The sequence below is a fragment of the Myotis lucifugus genome, unplaced genomic scaffold (assembly GCF_000147115.1).
Source record: "Myotis lucifugus unplaced genomic scaffold, Myoluc2.0 scaffold_483, whole genome shotgun sequence".
Lineage (NCBI taxonomy): Eukaryota > Metazoa > Chordata > Mammalia > Chiroptera > Vespertilionidae > Myotis > Myotis lucifugus.
In genome coordinates, this window is record NW_005871531.1 from 341,850 (window position 1) to 367,134 (window position 25,285).

A 25,285-nucleotide genomic window follows, 5' to 3' on the forward strand; every position below is an offset into this window, starting at 1 on the left:
TCAGGTGTGCCGAGGGGAGTCAAGCGGACATCCCCGAGCAGTGGGCCTCTAAACAGATTCACAACAGTAATAAACGGAATAATGGAATCATAGCAGTAACTGAAGAGTAGTGGGACTCAGTATATTTTTTATTTACCAGATTTGCTTACTAATTTGCTAGGATTCTTCTAGAAGCTGGTGATAACAGTAGGGGTTAGTGTATTTGCTGCTTGTTTTAACACAGAGTTATCTATATTACAACCCTTGTATGCAGTACACACAGATAGTTCTTGTGACCTTACTTAACAGCGAGCGATTAGGCAAACTCACCGAATCTTTCAATAAGAGGGTGGTGTTAAAAAGGAAAAACTGGTGCAAACCAAAGAGAATAGCGGTATTTTTTTATTCTGCAGTAGAAGCAGATGCAGCAAGTGACTTGTCACCTTTCACTGAAAATTAAGAATGGCGTAATACTGGGCACAGGTGAGCGTTCTTTTGCTCGCTCCCACCTCCTCACACAGGCCAGGCCCCCTCGCTCCGTAACGCGAGTGGAAAGGGGAGGAGAGAAAAACAATGAGAAGCGTTACTTTCTGGAAGTAATTTGCCACAGCCGTTGCCTCATCAGATACACGTATAAACTTCCACATCATCAAAAATGGTAGCAGCTATTTCTGCAATCAATCTAGAAATAATAAGCCGGGCATGTTTCTTTATTAACTTTTGTTCTAAACATAAAAATATATATCTGCGAGTATGTCAAGAAAAGAAAAATATTGGTGGTCCTTGTATTTTCTTTCAGCACTAGTTATTATTTGGAGTTGTCATCTTAAGAAATAACATAATAAAAATATTGATACACAGAAATACATTAAGATATATTAGTCACCATATAGCCAGGGGTTGCGGATAGGAAGAGAGAGTGAAAAGAAAAAAAAATCAGAGTGTGATGTTCTTGTGATAACTTTGTTAAATTCTTAAATATCATCATCATAACTCAATTTTAGTGGATTTTCAAGGACACACAAAACTTATCAAAGAATTTAGCCAGGAGTAAATTTTCGTATAAAACTCCGTATGGTGACAAAATTTCCATATCAGTGTGTGCAGGTGAAGTCAATTTCCATGTGTCCCCTGCCCTCAGCACTTAACATCATCTAGGTAATAAGTATAACATTAGCATTTCTTCTATCTTGAAATTTTTTTAATATAATTTTTTACTGATTTCAGAGGAAGGGAGAGGAAAAGAGAGATGAAACATCAATGATGAGAGAGAATCATGGATTGGCTGTCTCCTGCATACTCACCACTGGGGATCAAGCCTGGAACCCGGGCATGTGCCCTGACCGGGAATTGAACCCTGACCTCCTGGTTCATAGGTCAATGCTCAACTACTGAGCCCCGCCACCAGGCCTATCTTGAAATTTTAAAGAAATGCCTTATTACCTAAATAACACCTCCAGAAAAATGGTTCTGCAGCTTGATGTCCTTGAACACGGGGGTCATTTGTTGAACCTCTCCCTCTGACACGATGTGCTGATCTATCTCTTTGGTCACCATTGTTACTGCGATTATTTATGCCAAACACGAAGCGGCAGCAGGTCCATTGCAGCTTGAGCACCGTCTTCCCCTATGAAGTGCTGTGTGTCTGTGCTCTTACTTCCGATGTGAGTGATCATGTCATTATGTGGAGAAAAGGCCAATCTGCTTCCCTCCCTGCTTTCAGATCTCAGGGCACCTGGGGATGGATAAGAGCCCTGGATGAGTGTGTCTAAGGCAGTGATGGCGAACCTTTTGAGCTCGGCGTGTCAGCATTTTGAAAAACCCTAACTTAACTCTGGTGCCGTGTCACATATAGAAATTTTTTGATATTTGCAAAGACTTACATTTTTGATATTTATTTTATATATTTAAATGCCATTTAACAAAGAAAAATCAACCAAAAAAATGAGTACGCGTGTCATAGGTTCGCCATCACTGGTCTAAGGCCCGCAGATGTGAGGAGGCGGAGCGGCTGGGAAAGCACGTGGTATTCACAGGCGTCTCTTCCCTCAGGTGCTGGGGGTGCGTTCGCACCAGATGCGCTGTTACCGCCCTGGTCCCGTCCCCGCAGCCCACACAGGGACAGAGCCTACGGGGCCAGCAGCCCTCGCTTTTCTCCCGTCACTAGCGACCCGTTTACCTTGCAGGCGGTTTTCCAAAGCTGGCTTTTTTGTTTTGAAAACTTTCTTGAAATATTTCCTCTCTTTCTACTCTTTCTTCTTCCTACCCTCCATTTTTTCCCTCCTCTCTTTTTATTAAAAAACAAACAAGCAAGCAAAAAAACACGTACTAGTAAAACCACGAATTACATGATTTTTTTTGACCTTGTGCAACTTGAAAAGCCTTTGCCAAACGCACACGATCAAGCTAAACGGTAATACCTGGCTTCTTCCGAGTCAGGGAAGCCTCCTGTTTGGATTTTCTTAACATAAACGTAAGTATCAGAATTTTCATCTCATTGAGTGAATGGATGTGTTTTGCTGTTCTCAGCAAACTATCATTTTATTGCCGGCGAAGCTCCACTGTGCACGAGCGACACCAAAGCTCTGTGCTTTCGGATTTGTGCCCACAAGTTTGTCTTCAGTGACTTGTCCTTTTTCGTTCAACTTTTCAGAGTGTGATCATTCTTTAAGCCATGTTTTCCCAATAGGAGCCAAGACTTATGGCTAAAAGGGGAAGTGAAGGTGGTCAGGGGCACAGACCTCCAGTTATAAGAGGAATGAGTCCGGGCTGAGATGTACAGGGTGCTGCCTGCAGGTGACGATACTGGAGTGTGTATCTGAAAGCTGCTAAGAGAGTGTATCTTAAACTCTCTGTAGCGATGGATGTTAGCAAAGCATTCTTTGGTAATCATTTCACATTAAGTACGTATGTAACATATGTTCTATGTTGTACACCTCAAACTAATTCGGTGTTATATGTCAGTTATGTCCATTAAAACAGGACGCAGTATGAAGTTTAATATTGGAACTAGTTTAAAACATCTATAATAATAAAAGCATAATATGCTAATTAGACCGGATGTCCTTCCGGATGACCTTCCGGATGAAGCCGGGGCTACAAGGGCCGAGGCAAGTCACCGCAGCTGCGAGGGCCGAGCCCCCTGGACCAATTTCATGCATCGGGCCTCTTGCAGAAAATAATCAAGGAAATTCAGCTGAGAAATCATTGAGATTTATGGCCACAAGACCTCGCTCCTGAGGTTTCGTAGCGCATCGGAGAGGGAGGTGGTTGGCATTACCGTAGCACCGGGAGCTGTCATCAGCAAGTGGCAACCTCGGTCCAAATACGGCAGGACGGACTTAGACGGCGATACGGTGATGTAAAATACGAGTGTGCGTCATGGGAGCGCAAATGCATTAACCTGACATTCCTAGTTTGATAAAACTGCCTTCGCAGTGTTGTGTGAAACTATCACTTTTGCACAATATTGATGATCAGTGAAGTCTTCACAGTGTCTCAAAAAGTCCAACGTCGTGTTGCCACATGGTCCTGCTGGAATATTCCCAAGAAAAATGGGCACATGCGCATGGAAACATGTACACGAACGTTCACCGCAGCGTTACCCAGAACAGCCGGCAAGTAGAAGCAACCCAAATGCCCATCCAACCACAGACACATGCGTTACATCCACACACTGAAGGGTCATTGACCGTAAAGAGGAATGGGGTTCCGACACGTGCTCCCACATGGATGAACCTGGAGACCCTGGTGCAGAGAGGGAGAGGCCAGACGCAGAAGGGCACGTGTGCGGATCCCCGGCTGTGAGATGCCTCGCCCCTCGCTTTGTCTGCTCGCTGCTGCCCACGCCCGTCCCACAGCACTGACAGCCGGTGATGAATGAGCAGCTCGCTCCTCCTGTAGGAGGGACTGTAAACCAGGACTCCCTTTGGGAGCCGTTTAAAAACCGCTCCCTCCGGGCACTCTGCGCTTGTTTTCCTAGCTCCGCCATGAATTTCTCCCTGTCTCTGAAGAGCTGTTACCTCCTCCAGCCATCAGCCACTCCCTCTCCCCTGTTCTCGGAGCATTCAGTCTGTGGCACCGGAACAAATGGAATAAAACAGGTCGGGTTGTGGCGCAGGGTTCTGTTTAACGTCTCTGGCACCGCCCAGCCATGGTCACTTTTCAGTAAATATTTGTCGAAGGTATGAATAAATGAATTTCAATGTCACCAGCAGTTTGGTCTACATCTTTTTTGTACTTTAGAGCATATGGAAATGAGAACAGGGTGAGTAATTTGAGCAAATTCGATTTTCTAGATTAAGAGCTGAAATATAGGCCTCTTTTTTCTTCTGTCATTAGCACTATTCTGGGTCCGTCCAGCAGTTCTAGGTACGCCAACTGTGTGATATTTCAAAACAAAAGTTTACCACATTATAAAAACAGACACCTAAATGCAAAAGGTGACATATACACAGTTTGTACATTTCTTCTCGTAATCGCAGGCTTCCATGATGGGTGAAATCAGGAAAGAAAGCCATTTAAAGCAAATGAACGCGCACTCATCCATGTGCTTGTTCCAAAATGACCTGGTGACTGTCTCCTGCCACGTCCTTTAGGAAGTCATGGATACACAGGGACTTTGGGACAGGTGTTGGGGGAGGCAGCTCTACTGAGATTTCACTCACAGACTGTAAAATTCACCAGTTAAAGTGTGAGATTCAGCGACTTTCAGTCTATTCGCAGTGTTGTGCAACCATCACCACTATCAATTGTAGAAGATTCCATCACCCCAAGAAGAAGTCCTCATCCCTTTAGCAGAAACTCCCATTTCTCCCCAAACAGCGCCACCCCCGCCAACCAGACAGTCAGAGTGTGCACCTGGCATAGTAGCCACCGTGTCTGAGCCACATACTGGGCCTAGGCAAGAGCCAAAAACTGTTGGAACGTATCGTGTTCCAGGTACTTTTCTAAACACTTCTCGTACGTTAATTCATTTAATTCCCACAACAAATTCATGAGGCAGGTGCTCTCATCTCCTATTTTACAGAGAATAAACTTACCTCCCATTCTCCACCTCCCATAACGTGGCTTCTGCTAAAGACTTAAAGAAGAAAATACAAGAATTAGTCAAAGAAAAAAAGAGTGGGGGGTGAGGGCCAGAGAGAGAGCGCGAGAGAGAAAGAGAGCGAGCGCAAGAGCGCAGTGTAAAATCCAGTGGGTTAGGGGCGGGTGTGGAGTGGAGGGGGTCAATGAGGGAAAAAAGGGAGCACCAGTAACACTTTCAACAATAAAGATAAATTTTTCAAAATCCGGTAGGTACTCCTTTGATACCATTTTCCTTCAGTGTGAAGTTTCCTTTAGCATTTCTTGTAGAAGAGTCTGCTTGTGACAAACTCTCTTAGTTTTCTTTCAGTTGTTTCTTAAAATCTCTTTATCTTGTCTTCATTCCTGAAAGATGTTTTTACTGGATATAGAATTCTGTGTTGGCAGTGTTTTTGTATTTTGTTTTTAATTTGAAGAATTTAAAGGTGTTGTACTTCTACTCTGGTTCCTTTGTTTCTGACGAGACATTAACCATCAATCACATTATTTTAAGCCTGTGTGTAGGGGGTCCTCTTTTTCTGTTGCTTTTACAACTTGCTCCTTATCTTTGGTTTTTGATAATTTGACTATGATGTGCCTTGACATGGTCTTATTCATGTTTATCTTGCTTGGTGTTTGTTGAGCATCTTGAATATGTAAGTTTATTTCATTAGAAATTTCTAAATTCTAGGCATTATTTCTTCAAATAATTTTTCAGCCTCATTTTCTCTTCTTTTTTTTGTTACTAAAATTACATGTATGTTAGACAATTTGATATCACCTACTAGGTCCCTGAGGTCTGTTCATATTTTTCATCTTCTTCCTTTCTACTCTTCATTAATATGTTCTCTCTTATCTCCATTTTGTTAATTACCCAATAAATTTTCATTCCAGGTAATGTAGTTCTCTTTCTGAAGATTCCATTTGGTTCTTCTCTGTGATTTCCATTGTTCTGCTTGTCTGTCCTGTCCTTCCATTCGTCACACGAATACGTAGTTTTACTTCACTGAGGATAGTCATACTGGCCACTACTTCCAGACTCAGAGGTACCTCGGGGTTTGTCTCAGTTGATTTTCTTTTCTCCTGAAAATGTGCTTTATTTTTGTGGTTCTTTCAAATATTGGGTGATTTTGTGATTGTATCCTGAACATTATGAATGTGATTTTTGGAAAGTCTGGATTCTGTCTCTTTTTTTTTTTTCTGATGACAGTTGTTTCTTTTGTTTTATGAGACAATTATTTTAGTTGGATTTGAACTGAAAAATCTGTTCTTTGGAAGGAGATCTGAATCAGTCCAGACTTTTTAAAAATAAACTTCTATTTAGAGTAGTGTTAGCTTTAGAGAAAAATTGCAAAGATAGTACAGGGAGTTCTCACTGTACTCCATACCCAGGTTCCTTATTTTGACATATTATTATACTAGATTTTTATAATTAATACCAGTGTTGACAATTTTTATTAACTAAAATCCAAACTTTTCTCAGATTTCCTCTGTTTTTGCAAAATGTCCTCTCTCTCTTCTGGGATCCCATCCAGAAGACCATATTGCGTTTAGTCATGACCTTAGGTCTCCTCCGGCCACCCTGGGTGGCGCGGCGTTTCAGACTCACCTTGTGCGCTGGAGGGGCTGGTCAGGAATTCTCAGACTGTCCCTCATGTGGGCTTCACTTCATGCTTTTCTCAAGATCAGACGGGTTGTGTGTTTCTGAGAGGACGGCCGCGGAGATGAAATGCTCTTCCCACAGCAGCGTATCCAGGGCGCACATCGTCACAACGATGCATCACTGTGGACGCTGACCTGGATCTCCTCACTGAAGTCCTTTCCTCCTGTGATGTTCTTCTCGCTCATCTGCCCACAAGGCGCCCTTGGAGAGGAAGGCTCTGTCCACCCCCTTGCGCGGTGGGGTCACCCCCATCCTCGAGCAGACCTTGTCACCTGCCAGGAGACGCGGCGTGTGTTCTGCACCCCGTGGTTCCGCCGTCAGCCAGACACGGTCGACAGAGGGTGACATTCCCTCTCTGACTCCTGTCCCTCTGAGACGCCCCTCGTGCTTCTCGGAGGCAGTTTTTCTCCGATTCGGCCTTTCGCTTCTCCCAGCTGGAAAGACGGGTTTTGCCGCCGGTGTGCCTGGCCGCATGCCCTGTGTTTTGAAAATGTGCTCCTCCTGGCAGGTCCTCCCCACCAGAACGTCCCTTCTTCTGTTCATGTTCTGGGCCTTTTGTCTGAAGTGCTGGCACCGGCACTGCTTCCTCAGGGAGCTGACCCGGTGGCGGCTGGTCGTCACAGGCGGAGTCCCGCTCTCCGCTTCGCACCGCGATGCTGGGTGTGGGGTCTGGACTCGGCTTCCGACCAGAAAGAACTTAGGGACCGTCAGGAATTAAGATTATGTCAGACATTCGAAAAGGATGATATCTGACAGCAGACAGTCAAGCACTGAGTTATGTGACATAAACAACAGATTCTTAACGTGGTAACAGCTGATAATGACCGGACCCTTGTAACCACCAGGTGAGGTGAGATCGTGCGTGCGGCTCGGCTTAACGTTGGGCCGTGGTTCCTAAACTGCAGTGTGACTCCAGGGGGGGATCCTGTGATGCCCTCCTGGTGGTGGATGGGGCTTGGTGTTCACGGTGCTGGTTCCTAGAGCTGCACCCGGAAACCACACGCTGGTCTGTGCAGCGCTGCGCACGCTGCCGCCGGGAGGGCGAGGCACCTGGACAAGTGCGGACCTGTTGCCTGTGAGCTCGACTCGCAACTCAGACCTGGACACGCCCGATGGTTGCCACAGCCCCAGCTCTGCGCAGACAGGACTGTGCGGGTCCCTCTGGCGCCGCAGCGGGTAGGGACGCTCCCTGTGGCTGCATCAGAGGAGGCTGCGGGGCTGCAGGGCCTGTCACTGGCTGACGAGGGCGCTCGGCCTCCGGGCGGACGGTGAGCGGGTCGGAAGGAGGTCACATTGGAGTTGAATGGGCCTCCGACCCCGGTGACGGAGGGTGTGGCGTGACCCAGGCCAGCGATGGGCCAGGCATCGTCTGTGTGTGTTGTCTGGACACATGTAGCTCCGCAGAGCACATGTGGGGCCTGGCGGAGGCAGTGCTGGGTACAGGTGTGTGCGGAGGGAGGGGGCTGGAGTCTTCTCCCCCGGGAGCAGCATGAGCCTTTAAGAACGGGGGGCTGTGGGAGGGCCTCCTTAGCAGAATGGTGTGAGGCGTCAGGGGGAGGCCACTGCCAACATCTGGAAGGTTCCGCGAGAGCCGTGACAGGACAGATGGCGTGAGGCCGGGGGAGGAGGCGTGCAGAGGGCCCCAGGGCAGGGGGAGAAGTTCCAGTGGGGGGAGCGGGTCGCTGGTTTGGGAAGAAGAGGCAGACTCGGACCTCAGCGAGGAGAGCGAGCCTGGGGCTGGGCCCAGCGGCCGCATTTCCTCCGTCGCTGCCCAGCAGGCCCCCCACGAGCTCCGCTATGTGATGAGGTCGCCCAGACGGCAGAGGAGCCTCATGCTGTCGATGTCGAACCTGCGGTGAAGTTGGTTTTGTCGAACCTCGTTTAGCGGAAAGTCTCAGAACCCGCCCGCGCCCGGGGCTCCCTGAGTGCTCGGGTTGAGTGTGTGGACAGGCGCCCTGGAGGGAGGGGTGACCTGGCAGCTGCCGGGCCGTCGCTGATCACCCCACGGGGCTCGCACAGCTCCAGCCACAGGCGCTCTGCCTCGGCCCTGTCCCAGGACGATGTCGGGGAGCAGCAGTTTCGTTTGTGTCACTGACACAACATGTGTCTCCCACTGTCACCCCACAGCCCGCAGCTGTGAGTGAGGGAACAGGCTGCCACTCCTGGCAGGCGGGGCGGGCACCTGGTTGTAAACGGGCTGTCCCTGTGCCAGGACCAGAGGGATCTCACTCTCTCTCTCCCCACTTTCTCGGCCAGTGTTCGTGAGGTTCAACTCCAGCCACGGTTTCCCAGTGGAGGTGGATTCTGCCACCAGCATCTTCCAGCTCAAGGAGGAGGTTGCTAAGCGACAGGGGGTTCCAGCCGACCAGCTGCGCGTGATTTTCGCGGGGAAGGAGCTCAGGAATGACCTGGTGGTTCAGGTGAGTGGCCGGGGGGCTGGGCCGGGACGCACCCCGTGGCTGACATCCAGGGCCCGGATCTGATAGAATAGACGGCGCCTGGGGACTCCCTGAACTGGACTCCGCCACTTCATTAACTCTGACCTTAATTATGCAGCGAAGCAGCAAGAGGAAGGGCTGAGTGTGTGGGGCGGGGGGCGGTAGTAGTGGGGGGACAGACCGTGAATAAATGTAGGCTGAGCGGGAGCAGCAGGGCACGGTTTCCGTGTCTAATCCCTCCCTCACTTACTCCACGAGAATCCCAAGGAGGAAGGACGCGAATAAACGCTCAGATCCACGGCTCAGGGCTGCGCGGGAGGGATTTATAACCCAGTGTGGCCCCCGGAGGGCAGCGGTGCCCTGCGCCTGCCTGTGGGACTGACCCCGGGAGGGCGTCCCAGGGCCACTCACAGCGCGTGGGGGTACCCCTCTCCAGCCCCCCAACTCGGGGAGCAGGCCCCTGACACGCTGGAGAGGGCTCCCCTGTCTTCTCTGGGGGCTGCACTGCTCCCGCCACAGGGGAGCCCCGATCCTCTGCACCCGGGGTCACTGGGACAGTGATTTCTGTGGGAATGAGGTGATGACTGGTTAGGGGACTAGTGAGCCTGCAGTCCCTGTCCCTCTGATAAGGTTCAGTTGGACTGAGGTGGCTCTCTGTGGGGGGTCAGGCTGCTGAGGCCCCCAGACACCCCCTTTCTAACCCGCTCACAGAGGAGCTCACAGTGGGCTGTGGGGGCTGCTGTCACAGAGGCTGGCTGGCACCCCACGTCCCTCCGTTATAGACACCCCATCACTGTCGCCTGGGGATGATGTCAGCTGCTCTGCGGGTGCTTTCAGAGTGGGAACCCCAAAGGAGGCCATAGGCATGCAGCTCGCCCCACTCCCAGGCCCCCTGCTGCGGGCAGGCTGTTCCTGGTGCACAGCCTCTGTGCGGAGCTTGTAGGCATTGCTTTCCCTAAGAGCAAGGGGTGGCTGCGCTCAAGTGTTTGGGTATTTTTTGTCTCCATCAACTAGAAAGCTTTTCCTTTCCCCGCCGACCTCTAAGTCCAAGAGCGTCTCCTTCACCAATAAGTGACTCTCAAAGGGCCCCTCGGACCGGGATGTTTCATGTTCCCCAAAGCTTGGGAGTTTGAGGTCCTGTGGCAAACAAGTCAAACTCAGAGGCTAACACGGGCCAAATAAACAGGTTTACGTTGATGTGGCCGCAAAAAAACATAAGCTTCAATTTTCATAGAAACGTAGGTTTATTTCCATAGAGACATGCTGAATACAAAGGACTGAAATAAATGAGTCATCGTTAACATAAAATAATAGAACATTTTAATAAAAATTAATATCTCTTTTTGAGCATTAACTTACCAGACACTGAATAACTGCACAAATTAATAAGCGTAACACAAATAAACCTATTTTTCTTGTTCTCCAAAAGCGAAATATTTCCTGTTGCACACACCAAACAAGTCAGTCCAATATGGCCATCAGCTGCTAAAATATTCCCTGCTAGTGTTAGTGGAGAGAAATGGTGCGCCTGCGCTTAAGGCACGTAAGGGACATGAATGCAACACGATTATAGTAATCAGTCAGCGAATGTTGTAGTTCGTTATTAATATTTATGTATAACAGGATATTGTAAAAATTAAGTTACAAAATTTTTATTAAAACGTTTCTTACATATCATTATATTGGCTGGGCCGCAATTCACTGTGGCCGCATGCTGCCCGAGGGCCGCGAGTTTGACATGCTTGTCCTATGGCACCTCACCTCCACCTGTGGACCTGATGGGTTAGACCCGTGGTTCTCAACCTTCTGGCCCTTTAATACAGCTCCTCATGTGGTGGCCCAACCATAAAATTATTTTCGTTGCTACTTCATAACTGTAATGTTGCTACTGTTATGAATCGTCATGTAAATATCTGATATGCAGGATGGTCTTAGGCGACCCCTGTGAAAGGGTCGTTCGATCACCAAAGGGGTCGCGGCCCACAGGTTGAGAACCGCTGGGTTAGACCAATGGCTGAAACCATCTGTGTGTCGATGTCTGTGGATTTAGAGTCTGTATTTTGACAAGCACCAGGGCAGGCAGAGTCATCAGACCTCGGAGGGAGCAGGGCTCTAAGGCAAGTACCAGGCGGAGCCACAGGCTGGGCTCACACATCAGTAGGGCTCACCGTCAGCGGCCGCCTTCCCTAACCCAATGGCTGTGCCAGGACCGGTGACTGGCGCCTCTGGAGGAGCAGACACACGTCAGGAAGTTGTCGGGGTGGGAGCCAGGTCTCCGCAGAAGTCACGCGGAAAGAGCCGCCGCTGAGTGGACGCTCGGGAGGTGCTGGAGCCGGAGAAGGAGCGAGTGTGCCCTGGGCGAAGGCGGCCCTGTCCTTCCAGACCCGGAGCAGAGGCTGGGCCTCGGCAGGGAGGGAAAGGGAGCTGCCCCCCAGGTGGTGACGGCTGGGCCCCGAGGGCTCATGTGAGAGAGCTAGAGCGAGGCCGCCGGGAGGGGTGTCAGCCCGGGGCTGTGGCGGTGAGAGGTGAGGCAGCCTGACCTGGCGAGGTGACGTCTGGGGACTGTCCCGCAGGCAGCGGACGGGACAGCCGTGGCTCGGGCCACTTTATTCACCCTCGGTCACATTATTGTGGTCACATTATTGTGGTCTGATGGGCTGATGCGTTTTCTTTGTAGAGTTCCTGGCTCATGCAGCGGGCTCAGGCCACCGACCTGCGTAGAGGGAGAGGCTGTGGCCCTGGCACCATAGCAGCTCCTCATTTGGGAGGTCGGGAGGGGCCAGTAAAGAAGGCGCCCCCCCTTCCCCTCCCCCGGACTCCTCTGAGGGCGTCTTAGAAAAAGAAGTCACTGGTGAAGAGCACTGGGAAGGAGCGGGAGGAGGAAGGGCTCTGGCTTGGTGACCGGAGTGGTGACCTCGTGCCCTGAGGACTCAGTCCTGGACGGAGGTGGGTGGTGGCCGGGCTGCGGGGCTCAGCCTGAGGCGGGACTGGGTCTGAGAGGCAGGGCCGGGCGCCCTGGGCAGCGGGCTCCTGGGTGGAGTCCCTGCCCACCGCACGCTGTCTCTCCTGGACGGCGGCTGTGGGAGGACACGCTTCTGTCGCCTGATGTCCTTAGGACGTGCCATGAGCATTTTCCGTGTGACACAATCTTCACTTCCAAGTGCACGGTGATGCTCCAGAAGTTTATATCATGATATAACTCAGGTATGGGGGCAGCGCCCGTTTTTTCATATCACGAATTAAGGCAAAACAGCTGTTCAGATGTGCCTTACACGCGCGGGGAATGGGCGCTCGGGGCTTCAGTTCGCTCGCTCGTAAAATAGGAATCGTACCAGTTCCTGTCCCATTGGACTGTGAGGACTAAACTGGTTAATTTCTGAAGCTCTTAGAACAGAGGACGGTATATAGTAAACACTAGAGCCGCGATGTTCAACCTTTTCCATCACATAAACGAAGAACTAAAATCCTGTGGCACATCAAAAACATTGCCAATCTGACAAAAAATAGATATAATTTAATTCATTCACATTGGACTGTGATCGTGTTGGCTGTTGTCATGTTTTTATTTGACAATCTAAGGGAAAAGAGGTCAGTGCCCTGACTAAGGAGTAGGTACTGCTTGTTTTAAAACTCCTTGTGGCCACTGGGTGAAAATCATTGCACTGTATACATGTTAGCATGTATTAGTATCCTCATCATCAGTAGGCAGTTACTTCAGGGTCTAAGAGATCACCTTAAATAACACAAGACGATTTCATCGTGGATTCTGCAATGAATTAATGAGTTCAGGCAATGATAGGGTGCGTATTTTACTGGGGAAAATATATAATGTATATTTGTGTGTGTGTGTGTGTGCTGGTGTGTGTATAATATTTATATGTTTTAACTAAAAAGAACTCTGGATTTTATAAATAAGTATTTGACCCTTACGTATACAGGTTCTACTTACCTTAAGAACAGTGGAAATGGCAAGCTTACAAAGACTACAGTTCCTCTGAACAAACTTAGGAAAAACAGAACCTCTAGTTGCATTGCTCAGCAGAGTCATCGTGGTCTGACCGCTTTGAAAACATATTTTTATAACATGGAGATCTGCTCTGTTCTGCATTTATGAGAAGCAGGTCAGAAAGAGTTAAACACTTTTTCCTACTTTGTAAGCAATGCTTCTCTGTGTGTTTGTATTATTTTTCTCACACCTACAGGTATGCAATATAAAATATTAATATGACATATTGCTCACAATGGCTTGATCTTTTTTCTTTGTAAAGTGTTCTTGTTAACCAGGGCCCGTTCAAATAACTCCTTCTCCAGTCCCCCAGATCTGACTCACAGCATACCAAAAGTCCCATAAATCACCTCTACATAATTTTAATTTTATGATTCAGAATTATACAAGGAAAATAAGGTTATGATATAGTTGTATATACCAAAACTGATCATCTTTGAAATTAGATTAACTGTTAAAATGACAGGGACTTCAGTATTTGTATAAGATTTTGTTTGAACAGAATTCATTGTATTCATAAAAGCTGTGCTATTATTACTGTCATTAATACCAGTACAGGTTTATTAGCTAGTATATTTATTAGTCAAGGCTCTCCAGAGAAAAGAACCAATAAGATATAAATTTACATAGGTATATAGGGCATGTCAGTAGATAGGTAGATAGATAGATGGCTGGATAGATAGATAGATAGATAGATAGATAGATAGATAGATAGATAGATAGATGCATAGATAGATGATAGATAGATAGATAGATAGATAGGTGATAGATAGATGATAAGATGATAGATAGATGATCGATAGATAGATGGGTAGATAGATGATAGATAGATAGATAGATGCATAGATAGATGATTGATAGGTAGATAGTTGATAGATAGATCAATAGATAGATGATAGTTAGATGACAGATAGAGATATATATATATAAATTGTCTCATGCACTTAGGGAGGCTGACAGGTCCTAAGACCTGAGTCACGAGCTGAGTTCCAGTGGGAACCCATCCAGTCAAGTTGACGTGTAAAGTTAACCGTCACACCAGGGCATGGAGACCTTGCTATGCTTTATTATGTTACGGGGGAAGTTACTCTGCTTGTATTCTTTTTGTGATAGTAAATTAGACTTACAAAAAAGGAAATAAAATGTGACATAGACATGTTTGCATTATAAAAGGGTTCATCCAGGTGGGTGTTCATAAATTCCTTTCAACAAATACTCAGTTTTATGATGTTTCAAATGTATGGACACACTCAGAGGCCATCATTCCACGAAGGAGGCCATTCTGCTGTCTGTGTTAAAGGTCATTCGTTTATTACCCTCATTCTTCTGAGCTTTATGGTGACAGATCTGAGTCTGGAAGATCAAAGACATTAAGACTTTAATTGCTTAGGTTGTAAATACTAAAGAAGAGTAAATGACCCTCAAAAGCCAGATTACTTAATTGGCTGTATTGTTAGTGACATACACCATATATATTTCAAAATTTGTGAGTAGTGGCGACCAGCTTTCACTGACAGGCACGTCCTATCCCATGGTTAAAGAATTCAGGGTTTTGAAATCTGTAAGAAAATGTGCCTGTTATTTCAGGAACATTCTAGCATGTTTGGATCAGATATCTAATTAACCTGCTAAATGTGGAAACTTTAAAAGCTGCACGGGGATTCTGTGAACACCCTCCGTGCCCCCAAACCACCTCCAACATAACTAAATGTCATGGAGCCACATTTTTGAGAGCTGGTGTTCTCCTAACGACCTTTACCTTTTTTCCAACATCATTATTTCCCTTTTAATATCCTTACGCGATATTTTTCTGATTCTAGAATTACTATATGCTAGTTGTAAAAATTCAAATGGCAGGGGAAAGCATCCGAGCAGGCCCAAAACTCTGTTTACATGTTCTTAATCATTCATAATGATTCTTTCTTTATATGGTGATAAGTGTATTATCACTTATAATTTCATAATTTTCCTCTAATTCTACCCACTTGTCATATACTTTGCTGGAATCGAGTTCAAGCTTGTCTGAGGAAATTAAGAAAAGCAAACTAGCTGTTTCTGCGACTCTAAGTGGGTCACGGGTTAGTGATTTTGGGTTGAGAAGCTGGTAAATTGTTTGCATATAAGAGTTTTATTGGAAGGCCTAGGAAGTTATGCGTTTATTTGCAAGTTTGGTGGTTATATTTTATTAAGGCTGCAATTGGCAGAATATTGCTGTTCTTTCATAGTCTTTCACAGCCTTAGAACAGGACAAGCACAGAATGTGTAATGAGGAGCTACCGCTGGGAAAAAGAGCATGAACCATGCACAGGAGCTACTTAATGTTTCCACTGACAAATGCTAAGTAAACCCCTTGGCGACTGAGGGGGGTGGAACAGCGGAGGCTTGGGGGTGTATATACTTGCTGGGTTTTCTCTCTTCTTTTCATTTTCTTTCTTTTTATCGTGATCATAGATAATGTGGCCATTAAAGCTTATGATACAAAATGGGAGACTTTGGGGAATGAAAAAGGGCTCTATTGATAACTCTTCCAGGACATTGGACTGTGTAGGCAGTGCCCTGAGTAAACAGGTGGATGGGGTCCCGGGCCCTGGTCGGGTTTCTCACACTTAAGAATCTCAGCCTCTCTTAGGAAGTATTTTTTGATGTCTTCCCCCAAACTTAAGGCCGCATTTTGAAGCTTAAGACCACAATCTGATGGAAATTTCATAACTAAACAAGTGGTTTCATCTTTTTAACTAGTGAAGGATATTTTGGAGATTATAATCTAATATCACAACATTTTAAACAATTTCATAGAATTCTCAGTTCCTAGAGGGTGTGTCCGCAGGCCAGTCGGAGAAGCACTCTTAGAGCGTAAGTCTTTCCTGCATACAGTCACGTGTTCTATTTTGGTATTGGCATGATTTTAAGAGTCTCAAAATGTTATAAGAAAATGGAAAAAAAATATGGATGTCGAAAAATGGGTTGTCTGAATGAAACTGGTGAACGAAATAGATTCAGAGACACGGGAGCAAGGAGCAGACTGTGGAATCTCAGAGGGAAGGCGGGGAGGGTGGGTGGTGAAAGGAGGGGGAGAGGAAAGTGAGGGGGCTAGAAGGGGTGAATGGGGGAAAAAGGGGAACATATGTAATACTTTAAACAATAAAGATTTTTAAAAAGAAAAGAAAGAAATGTGAAGGAAAAAAAAAGGTTATCTGGCAGAAATTTAGCTTTTGTGAGGCAAAAGGACATAAAGGGACTGAGGCTCCCAGACTTTGCCAGGAGCAGGGAGTGTGGTGAGCTGTGGATGGACAGCAGGTGCCTGTACCTGCCCTGAGGTGGCTGGGTGGCTGCAGCGCTGACCCAGATGCTGGCGAGGCTGCGGCGGTGGGAAGGCGGGCTGCACTGGCCCAGCCACTCTGGGGGGAGTAGGGCCGTGGCTGAGAGAAACTGAACGTGAACTCCACCTGGTTATTCACCCCCGAGGAACGGAGACCTCCGGCCACGCAGAAACCAGGACCCGAATGCTGCCCGCAGCTTCCCCCGCCGGCCCCAGCGGAAGCAGCTGGCCCTGCAGCGCGTGAGTGACCGCACAGCCTGGTGTAGCCACAGGTTCTGCAGCGGGGGGAGCGCAAGCTGTGGGCACTCCGGGCTGGACGGACTTCAGCGCCTAGTGCCCAGCGAAGAAAAGCCAACCCCGGTCCCGTGCTGAATACTCCCCATGTATCAGATTCTTGAAGCGGCAAGACGATGGGATGGAGGAGAGATGGGCGGCTATTGGGTGATAAGGAGGGGGTGGGAGGGAGCCGCGTGTGGTGGCCGAGGACAGGAGGGACCCCCGTGGGGACGGGTGTCCGTGTCTCCATGTCTCACGCCAACGCCGGCGGTGCAGCTGTGATGTCGTCCTATAGCTCTGTCACCATTGGGGGGGGCTGGGACAGGGGGCTTCGATCACTTATTATTTCTTGCAACTACATGTGAATCTATAAGTACCTTGAGATAAGTTCAGTTTTAAAAAGTTCTGTTCTCTTTCACAGAGGAATGGAAATGATCTTCCTGTAGAAAATAAACAAGTTTGTTATTTGTACCTATTTTAAAAGGGCAGAATCTATTAATACATGATTTTCAACACGAGAGATGAGAAAATAATTTAACTGATTCTCAGGGACCTTTAAAGATGAATCCACTCAGTGTAAGACCAATGGAACTTTGAGGAGTATTAAGTCATGTTTCTTGAATTCTTAAACAGAATTAGTAGCCCCTGATAAGTCTGATAGACATGATTATATTTATTTCCCAAGCCTTTAGCGAATAGCTCAAGTAAACAAGAGTAAATGGCTCTCAACCACTGTGTACTCGGTTGCAGATGTTTTCACAATTGATTTGAGAGCCGTGCCCTGGAGTTGCAGGAAATAGCGAGCCCCCGTGCAGCCATCGTGGTTATAAAGCTTGGAGGACACTGGCATTTACACACCGTTCCCCCTCATTGCGTCACACATTTGTTAATGGGCGGAGCGCAGGGATGGTATGGTCTCATTTGTAAAGTAAATTTACTTAAAATTCTTTGACTCTGGAATACAGATGGAAAGAGGCTAGATTAAATTAGAGCGCAGAATGTTCCTGATGTGTTGTTTGTATATGAAGAAGAATTCTGCCAGTGACAGAACAAATGCCCATATGTTTTACGTAAAATTTATTTGCGCTGATGGAAGACAAGAGGAGGCCGGGTTAGAGCCACTGTGCCCGGGGGACAGCCCCGCGATGGCTCCTGTACGGAGACTGCGGCCGTGTCCATGGGGCGCAGCCTCAGGGCCTGGATCCAAGGTGGCCGCCGTCCGGCGCAAGCTCACCCGGGCAGACCCGATGAATGTGTGTCTGGCTGTCACCTGGCTCAGTCAGAGGGACCTGGGCTGCTTACCTCCTGGCATAATTCCGCTCCCTCCGAAATGCTGTTGCCCGTGGAAGGGCAGTGCTGACTCCTGTGCCCTGGGACTCAGGCGGCGTCTGCGAGGATCGTTGTGGGTAAACACAGGCTCCCCAGAGAGGAGCGAGGTTCTCTCAGCTTCTGGTGCTGGAGACACAGGGCCTGGGGTCCCTCAGCTGTTCCGGGGGCCCCGAGGAGTGCAATTCTGCTCCAGCGCAGACAGCGCAGGAGACTCTGGGGGAACCAGCCCCCGGATCTGAACACAGGATGCGAGTTATTAGGGCTTATACGGCAGAGCCTGTCTCAGGAACCGAGAGGAGAGGCCCACACTGTGAACTGTCATTGCTGCTCACCGACATCCTCGGTTCAGATATTCTGTTGTCTGTTATTGGACTCAAGTTCCATCGTCCAGCTGGCCTGGTTTTGTGCGAGATTTCATGTAATGCAGCCATCTTCCCTTCGAGAGGGATTTGGAAGCGTGGGTTGGTGTTTATACCGTCCACCACGAAGCTTGGAAACCAGAAGATTGCTCACCCAAATCCTACATTTCCTTCTTCCCGCTCACCTAGTGATGGGAGCAAGCCTGAGATTATCGTCAGAGAACAGTGATTGTGTGTGAAGAAATGCTTTAACACTTAAAACTCACTCATGACTGATAAATAATGAGGGTATGTACGTCATTCATTTCCTATTTGTGGGTGGGCTCGAGCCACGCTCTTGTCAATTAATAGAGTCACAATGGTAAATACTTACTCTGCTCTCTTTTCTCTTCTTCTGGTATGAAGTGAAGAGGAGAAAAAGTAAAATGTGTGGTAGACGTAATTTATTTTAGCTATAACTTCAGCGATGCCCATGAGACAGAAACAAACTCAATGGGACAGGGAGCGTTTGACGTCCTCGTCCTAATGGTGTAGCAGCAGCGGCTCAATGAAATGAAAACAGCACTGGGTGACAGGCGCGGCCACACTCGCCGTTTGGGGCGGAGGCTGTGCCCAGAGCACTCTGGCCTGAGCTCTCGGTTTCTGGTCGGTTTCTGGTCGGTGTGGGCAGTTGCTCTGCTCTGGGACACTGGAGGGTTTTGTGAAAATTATCTTAGCCTTCGCGGATGTGCCTTCACACCGACAAGCAACATTCATCCTGGAAATGCAGTTTCTGGGAAGAAAATTATAAATGTTATGGTTTGCATTTCTGTAAACTACATTTCATTGAGGGTTTTACTCTGCCGTTGGGTTTTATTTGCCACTGGATGCTTCCTCTCCTCTTGTCGGGTCTGGTCACTGGCGCTCGGAGAGGTGGCTGGTGTGTGGCTGATCGTGTAGACTAACTAGGGCATGACGCTCTGCCTCTTCCGTTGATAAGATGTTCTGACAGTAAAGAGGAGCGAGGCTGTGAGGACCCACGGAGGCCTGTGTTGGAGTGGATCACAGACTTCACTTCAAATGCAGGGGCTTTGAAATCTCGGTACAGGTTTTGCCCAGGTTGTTCTCTGCTCATTTTTACACCCTTAGATTTTCAAAGGGGGTTGGATCTGCGTGTTTGCATTCATTTTATACATAATTCATCAAAGCATTGCTCTGAAGGGAGAGAAAATAAACACGAAAACGTCTCTGAGACATGTCTCGGCTTATTTAAAACTTGGACACTCAGAACTCCAGAACCTGCCAAAGTCGGCGCCACCAGCTTCCCGCACCCGCTGCCTCACACTCTCCTCATTTCCAGCAACATTGAGGGACGCGATGTTCTTGCAGAAGCCAAGTGCCTTTCATGCTCACTTTCACTGTGATGTCATGTCCAGCACACGCCTATCGCCATAGCTGACAGAGAAGTGAAGACTTTGAGGCTCTCACGTGCTGGGTGAGATCTTTAAGGAGTCTACCCAGCCCTAACCGGCTTGGCTCAGTGGATAGAGCGTTGGCCTGCAGACTGAAAGGTCCCAGGTTCGATTCCGGTCAAGGGCATGTACCTGGGTTGCGGGCACATCTCTAATAGGAGGTGTGCAGGAGGCAGCTGATTGATGTTTCTCTCTCATTGATGTTTCTAACTCTCTATCCCTCTCCTTTCCTCTCTGAAAAATCAATAAAATATATATTTTTTTAAAAAATAGAAAGAAGTCTGCCCAGCTTCCCAGGGAGCAGTGATAATGACTGGATGTGAGTCCCTCCCGTCAGACTCCCTGGACGGGCGCGTCATTTAAAGTCTCCAGCCCCCGTTTCTCTCCACTGTACATTGAGGACAGTAAGCGTGCCCGTACTTCTATAGGGTTATTTTGTTTATTAAATGAAACGATGCCTACAAAGACTGACACGCAGGCAGATTTTAAACTTTTATTTACTTGATGAGTAATTCACAAAAGGAAAGAAAAACCTTCTATTTCTGATGTGCAATAGGATTTTCCGTCCAAATTTCATCCTGAAAGTTGTCATGTTTTCAAGGGGAACAGATTGAGCCCAGGCCAAGCCCCTGTCCCGCACTCAGGTGGTGAGCTCGGAGGAGCGCTGCCTGGCGGGCGTGAGCAGCCGGCCTGTTCTGCCGCGTGCGGACAGGTCCGAACGCGCCGCTGTGTCCGTGCGGACAGGTCCGAACGCGCCGCTGTGTCCGTGCGGACAGGTCCGAACGCGCCGCTGTGTCCGTGCGGACAGGTCCGAACGCGCCGCTGTGTCCGTGCGGACAGGTCCGAACGCGCCGCTGTGTCCGTGCGGGCAGATCCGAACGCGCCGCTGTGTCCGTGCGGACAGATCCGAACGCGCCGCTGTGTCCGTGCGGACAGGTCCGAACGCGCCGCTGTGTCCGTGCGGACAGATCTGAACGCGCTGCTGTGTCCGGAGCGGCGGCACAGGAGAGCCGGCTGCGTTCACTCTGTACCAAGGGCGCACGGTAGCTGCGAGCGCTCCTGCGTCTGTGAGCCCCGCGGTGTGAACAGAGTGTGAACAGTTTTTTTCACTTGTCATTTAATTTTTATTGTTCAAGTCGCTCCCCTGTGTGCAGGGAGGCCGGAGGCGCTGTGAGCAGAAGGCGCTCCGCACCACCCACACCCCGCTCCTGGTGGCGCTGCATCCACAAGAGAGGAAACGCTACGTCACATCGATCACTTTTCCGCCCACTTCTCTCTGGTGGTGTGGTGCTTGCCTTGCTGGTTAAATTAGTTTATTTTTTGTGTTCATATCTGTTTTAAGTTCTTTAAAAGGAAAAGATTGATTTTTTTTTACATGTCACTTCATCTATTGCTTATGTAATGTTATGTATAATTGTTGAATTCATCTCTATATTTTATTTTTAGTTCCTTTTCATTGTTTATACATATACATAAAATTATATATTAGTTATTCAATCCTATTCACCGATAGTAAACAATTTTATAAGTAATGTTCCATTTTGTTTAATCAATGAGTGTATGGGCTATTAAAGCACAAAATTAGTTATAATAAAGGGGAAATTCCTTTCTTTTTTAATCTTCACCTGGGGATATGTTTTTATTGCTTTTTAGAGAAAGGAGAGAGAGAGGGAGGGAGAGAAACATTGATGTGAAAGAAACATCTATCATTGCCTCCCACACGCTCTCTGACCAGGAATCGAACCCACAACCGAGGTACGTGCCTTGATCAGGAACCAAACCCACAATGTTTTGGTGAAGAGGACGACGCTCCAACCAGCTGAGCCACCCAGCCGGGGCAAGGAGGGTTCTTTTTATGACAGATTTCAATTTATACAAAAGGTCTTTGAACATTTAAAAAAAGAATCTGAACACATAGTAGACTAATAAAATGGATATTATGTCTTAAAATAGCAAGGCGGTGGCTAATTATTCCTAAGGCTTGGCTTGACCAGAAAACATACCTATAGATTTTGTTACGATTTTGAAAAATACAATACATTTGTTCATAGTCTTTTAGGGTTTGTGATTTGACTTGGTATTTTCATCTTGTTTATTTATTGAATTTATTGGGGTGGCGTTGTTGACCTGGTATTTTCAATTCCGGCCTCAGGGGGAAGAATGTTGCGATAGACGAGGCTCCTATGCAGAAGTATTGGATTATTTTTATTTTTTGTATTATTTTGTTTTTATTTGGTGGTTTGTTTGTTTTTTTTACCTACAAGGTTGATGGGGGAGCTATATCAGACCACTTCTGTGATGGAGTGAGTTTTATCTATAAATACTGTTTTTCTAAATAGGATAAATGTAAATGACTACACACAGGGATTGGCAACTGGCTGTGTGTCCCAGCCGAGCCCCTCAGGACACTTGTTTGTGCATCTGCAGTTCCCACCCCAGCCCCACAGTCTCCTCGGTCACCACCCTCCACAGGCAGCCTCGTCCGCTCGTCAGCAGCTCTGATTGGGCTGCAGACGGCGCCGTGCTGGTAACCTGGGTGTCTCCCAGTGAAAAGGTCTGATTTGGATTTGGGGTTTCTGGGGTGTAAATCCCCCCAGTCTTTTTTAAAAATATATATTTTATTGATTTTTTTACAGAGAGGAAGGGAGAGGGATAGAGAGTTAGAAACATCGATGAGATAGAAACATCGATCAGCTGCCTCCTGCACACCCCTACTGGGGATGTGCCCGCAACCCAGGTACATGCCCTGGACCGGAATCGAACCCAGGACCTTTCAGTCCGCACCCAACGCTCTATCCACTGAGCCAAACCGGTTTCGACCCCCTCAGTCTTTTTCTTTCTTTTTTTAAAATATATTTTTATTTATTTCAGAGAGGAAAGGAGAGAATAGAGAGGTAGAAACATCAATGATGAGAGAGTCATTGATCATTGATCGGCTGCCTCCTGCACGCCCCCACACTGGGGATCGAGCCTGCAACCCGGGCATGTGCCTTGAACGGGAATCGAACCCTGACCTCCTGGTTCACGGTTGACACTCAACCACTGAGCCACACCAGCCGGGCCCCCCCCCACTCCCTCCCCCCCCCCTCCCTGCTCCGCATTTTTCAAGGTGCTGACGTGCTCACACTGAACGCAGAGCTGGGGGAAGGTGTTCACGGGTTGGTTGAGCACAACACAGGGTCCTCATCTGGTCTCTTGGTACTTCCTCCTTCGGGTTTGCTCTGTCCTTTTAAATCCTAAGAAACCCGTGGGCACAAACCTTCCCACTGTGCGAAGACAGCCGACATGCCCTTAGAGCCTGTCTCCTCCTGCCTCAGCCTCCCCCTCTCCCCTGCGTCTGTGGACAAGCTCCACTGGGCCGTGTGAAGGGGTGAAGAGCACCCTGCCCCCCGGCCTGGCCCTGCGGAGTCCCGCCCCCGGTGAGCTGTGCCACAGCGACGGGCCCAGCATCTTCCGTGAGGACCAGTGACATGGCTTGTGTGGTTGCACAGTCCAGGAAGCCCCGCGCTCTCCTCCACAAGGTCTACATTGAAGCCAGTTTTCTCATTCTGTGTTTATACAACCGATTTTTAAAAATCCATTTACTTAACGTGCTTTTATTGAAAGCCCATTATAGGCCCCGAATAAGACGTGGGCCCGGCTCCCGACCACGTAGCCGGTGGCAGAGGTGTAGACAACTAGAGCGCTCCATCAGCTTCCGCGAGCAGTGTTACTTCATCTCAGCCGTTATGAATGATGCCGCCATGCATATCTGTGGACAGTTTGTATGTGGACATAAACTCTTCTCCCTCTTGGGAATACACCTCGGAGCAGGGTGGCTGGGTCCTGTGGTCACAGGTGGATAACTGTGAGGGGCTGCCAGGCTGCTTGGCAAATGCCTGTTGATATTTATACGGACGTTTTCATGTCACCAACAAGAGTGACAGGGCACTGGGACAGCCACCCTGAAGGCGGCAGGTGTGAAACGTGACCGCACTTCCCTGCGAGGGCTGCACGCTGGTCTCTCCATAAGCTGAGCTGTACGTGGAAAGGGCAGATGTGCTGTGCTGTCGGGCTCAGCGAGGCTCCTGGAACTTTCCATCTGAGAGGGCTTTTATTCCCACGGGCACCATCTGGCCCTGCACCCCTAGCAGCCTGTGCCTTTACGCAGGCTTGTGCCCGTCAACGTGGGTCAAACACAGTTTGAATTGCGAATCGGCACCTGAGCCACTTTTCTACGGAAGGACTAGTTCTCTCAGCCTTTTGCCCCCTCTCCCCCCACCTGCCCCGGTGCCCACAGGTGACCATGTGATTGTCTCTACATTTTGCACAAGATGCATCTGCAGAGCGCAGGGCAGCGGGTGGGAGTGAGGGCAGCCATCCCCCAACAATCTGAATGTTAGAGAGAAAGAAGGAGGGAAGGAAGGAAGGACAGGAGGGAGGGAGGGAGGGAGGGAAGAAAAGAATCACTGCTTTTTTCTAGCGTATGTAGTTTGTGTCACAGATTGGCACCGTTTGCGTCTTTATGAAAAAAACACAAACTCCTTGGAGTTTTGATAACGTTTGCGCCTGTGACCTGCGATGTTCATTTCCGCCCGGCCCGCACCTGTCTGTGCGGATTCTGCACTTGCTGCTGGGCTGTGGCTTCTCGCAGGTGTCGGACGGTGCGTGGGGCCCGGCAGGCTTTCCGCAGCTGGGGGCCTGGAGGACGGGGTGTGGCCGGCTCCTGACGCTGGACCGTACGTTTTCAGACTCCCGTCCTTTCATTTATTTCTTATTTTTAAAAATATTTTTTATTGATTTCAGAGAGAGGGAGAGACAGAAACATCAATGATGAGAGAGCATCATTGCTCTGTTTCCCCCTGCACGCCCCACACTGGCTGCAACCCGGGCATGTGCCCTGACCGGAACCCAACCCTGCTTCATGGATTGACGCTCAGCCACTGAGCCACGCCAGCTGGCCTGGCTGGACTCCTCATCCTTTTAAGAAATAATTTCTGTGGTTGGTTATTAGGATGGTTCATTTAAGTGCATTTTAACGCTGTTTGGTGTTCAATGTACAGCACCTAAGGGTAGCACGTATTTACTCAGATGAGCATTTTGGAGGGAGACAGTGGAGCTGAGAGGCTTTGTGGAAATGAAAGCATTATCCCCCACCCGGTCTGAGCAAGTAGGCAAGTGATTAAGAACAAGATGAGAAGGAAAGCGTTAAGTAGCTTGAGAATATAGCAAATAAACTTTACCTGAAGGAAAAGTCTGGAAACGAAAATTTTGGAGAATTTGATTAATGTACAGCCCACACACAACACGGAAAAAATCCCCCTTCTTGGCAGCAGACTTAATTGGATTCATCGAAATGCTTATGAGGGAGAGACAGTTACTCTGCTGTGGGTGGGCGTTTAGCTGTGAAAGGGGAGGGATG

General features: G+C 48.3%; 1 protein-coding gene across 1 annotated transcript in view; it reads left to right on the top strand.

The window, feature by feature from the left end:
* Positions 1-25,285, top strand: part of PRKN (parkin RBR E3 ubiquitin protein ligase) — a 429,225-nt gene that overhangs the window by 132,607 nt on the left and 271,333 nt on the right. The window contains exon 2 of the mRNA XM_023744713.1: positions 8,963-9,126. Within this exon, the coding sequence (XP_023600481.1) occupies positions 8,963-9,126 (164 nt within the window). The remainder of the gene's footprint in view (positions 1-8,962; positions 9,127-25,285) is intronic.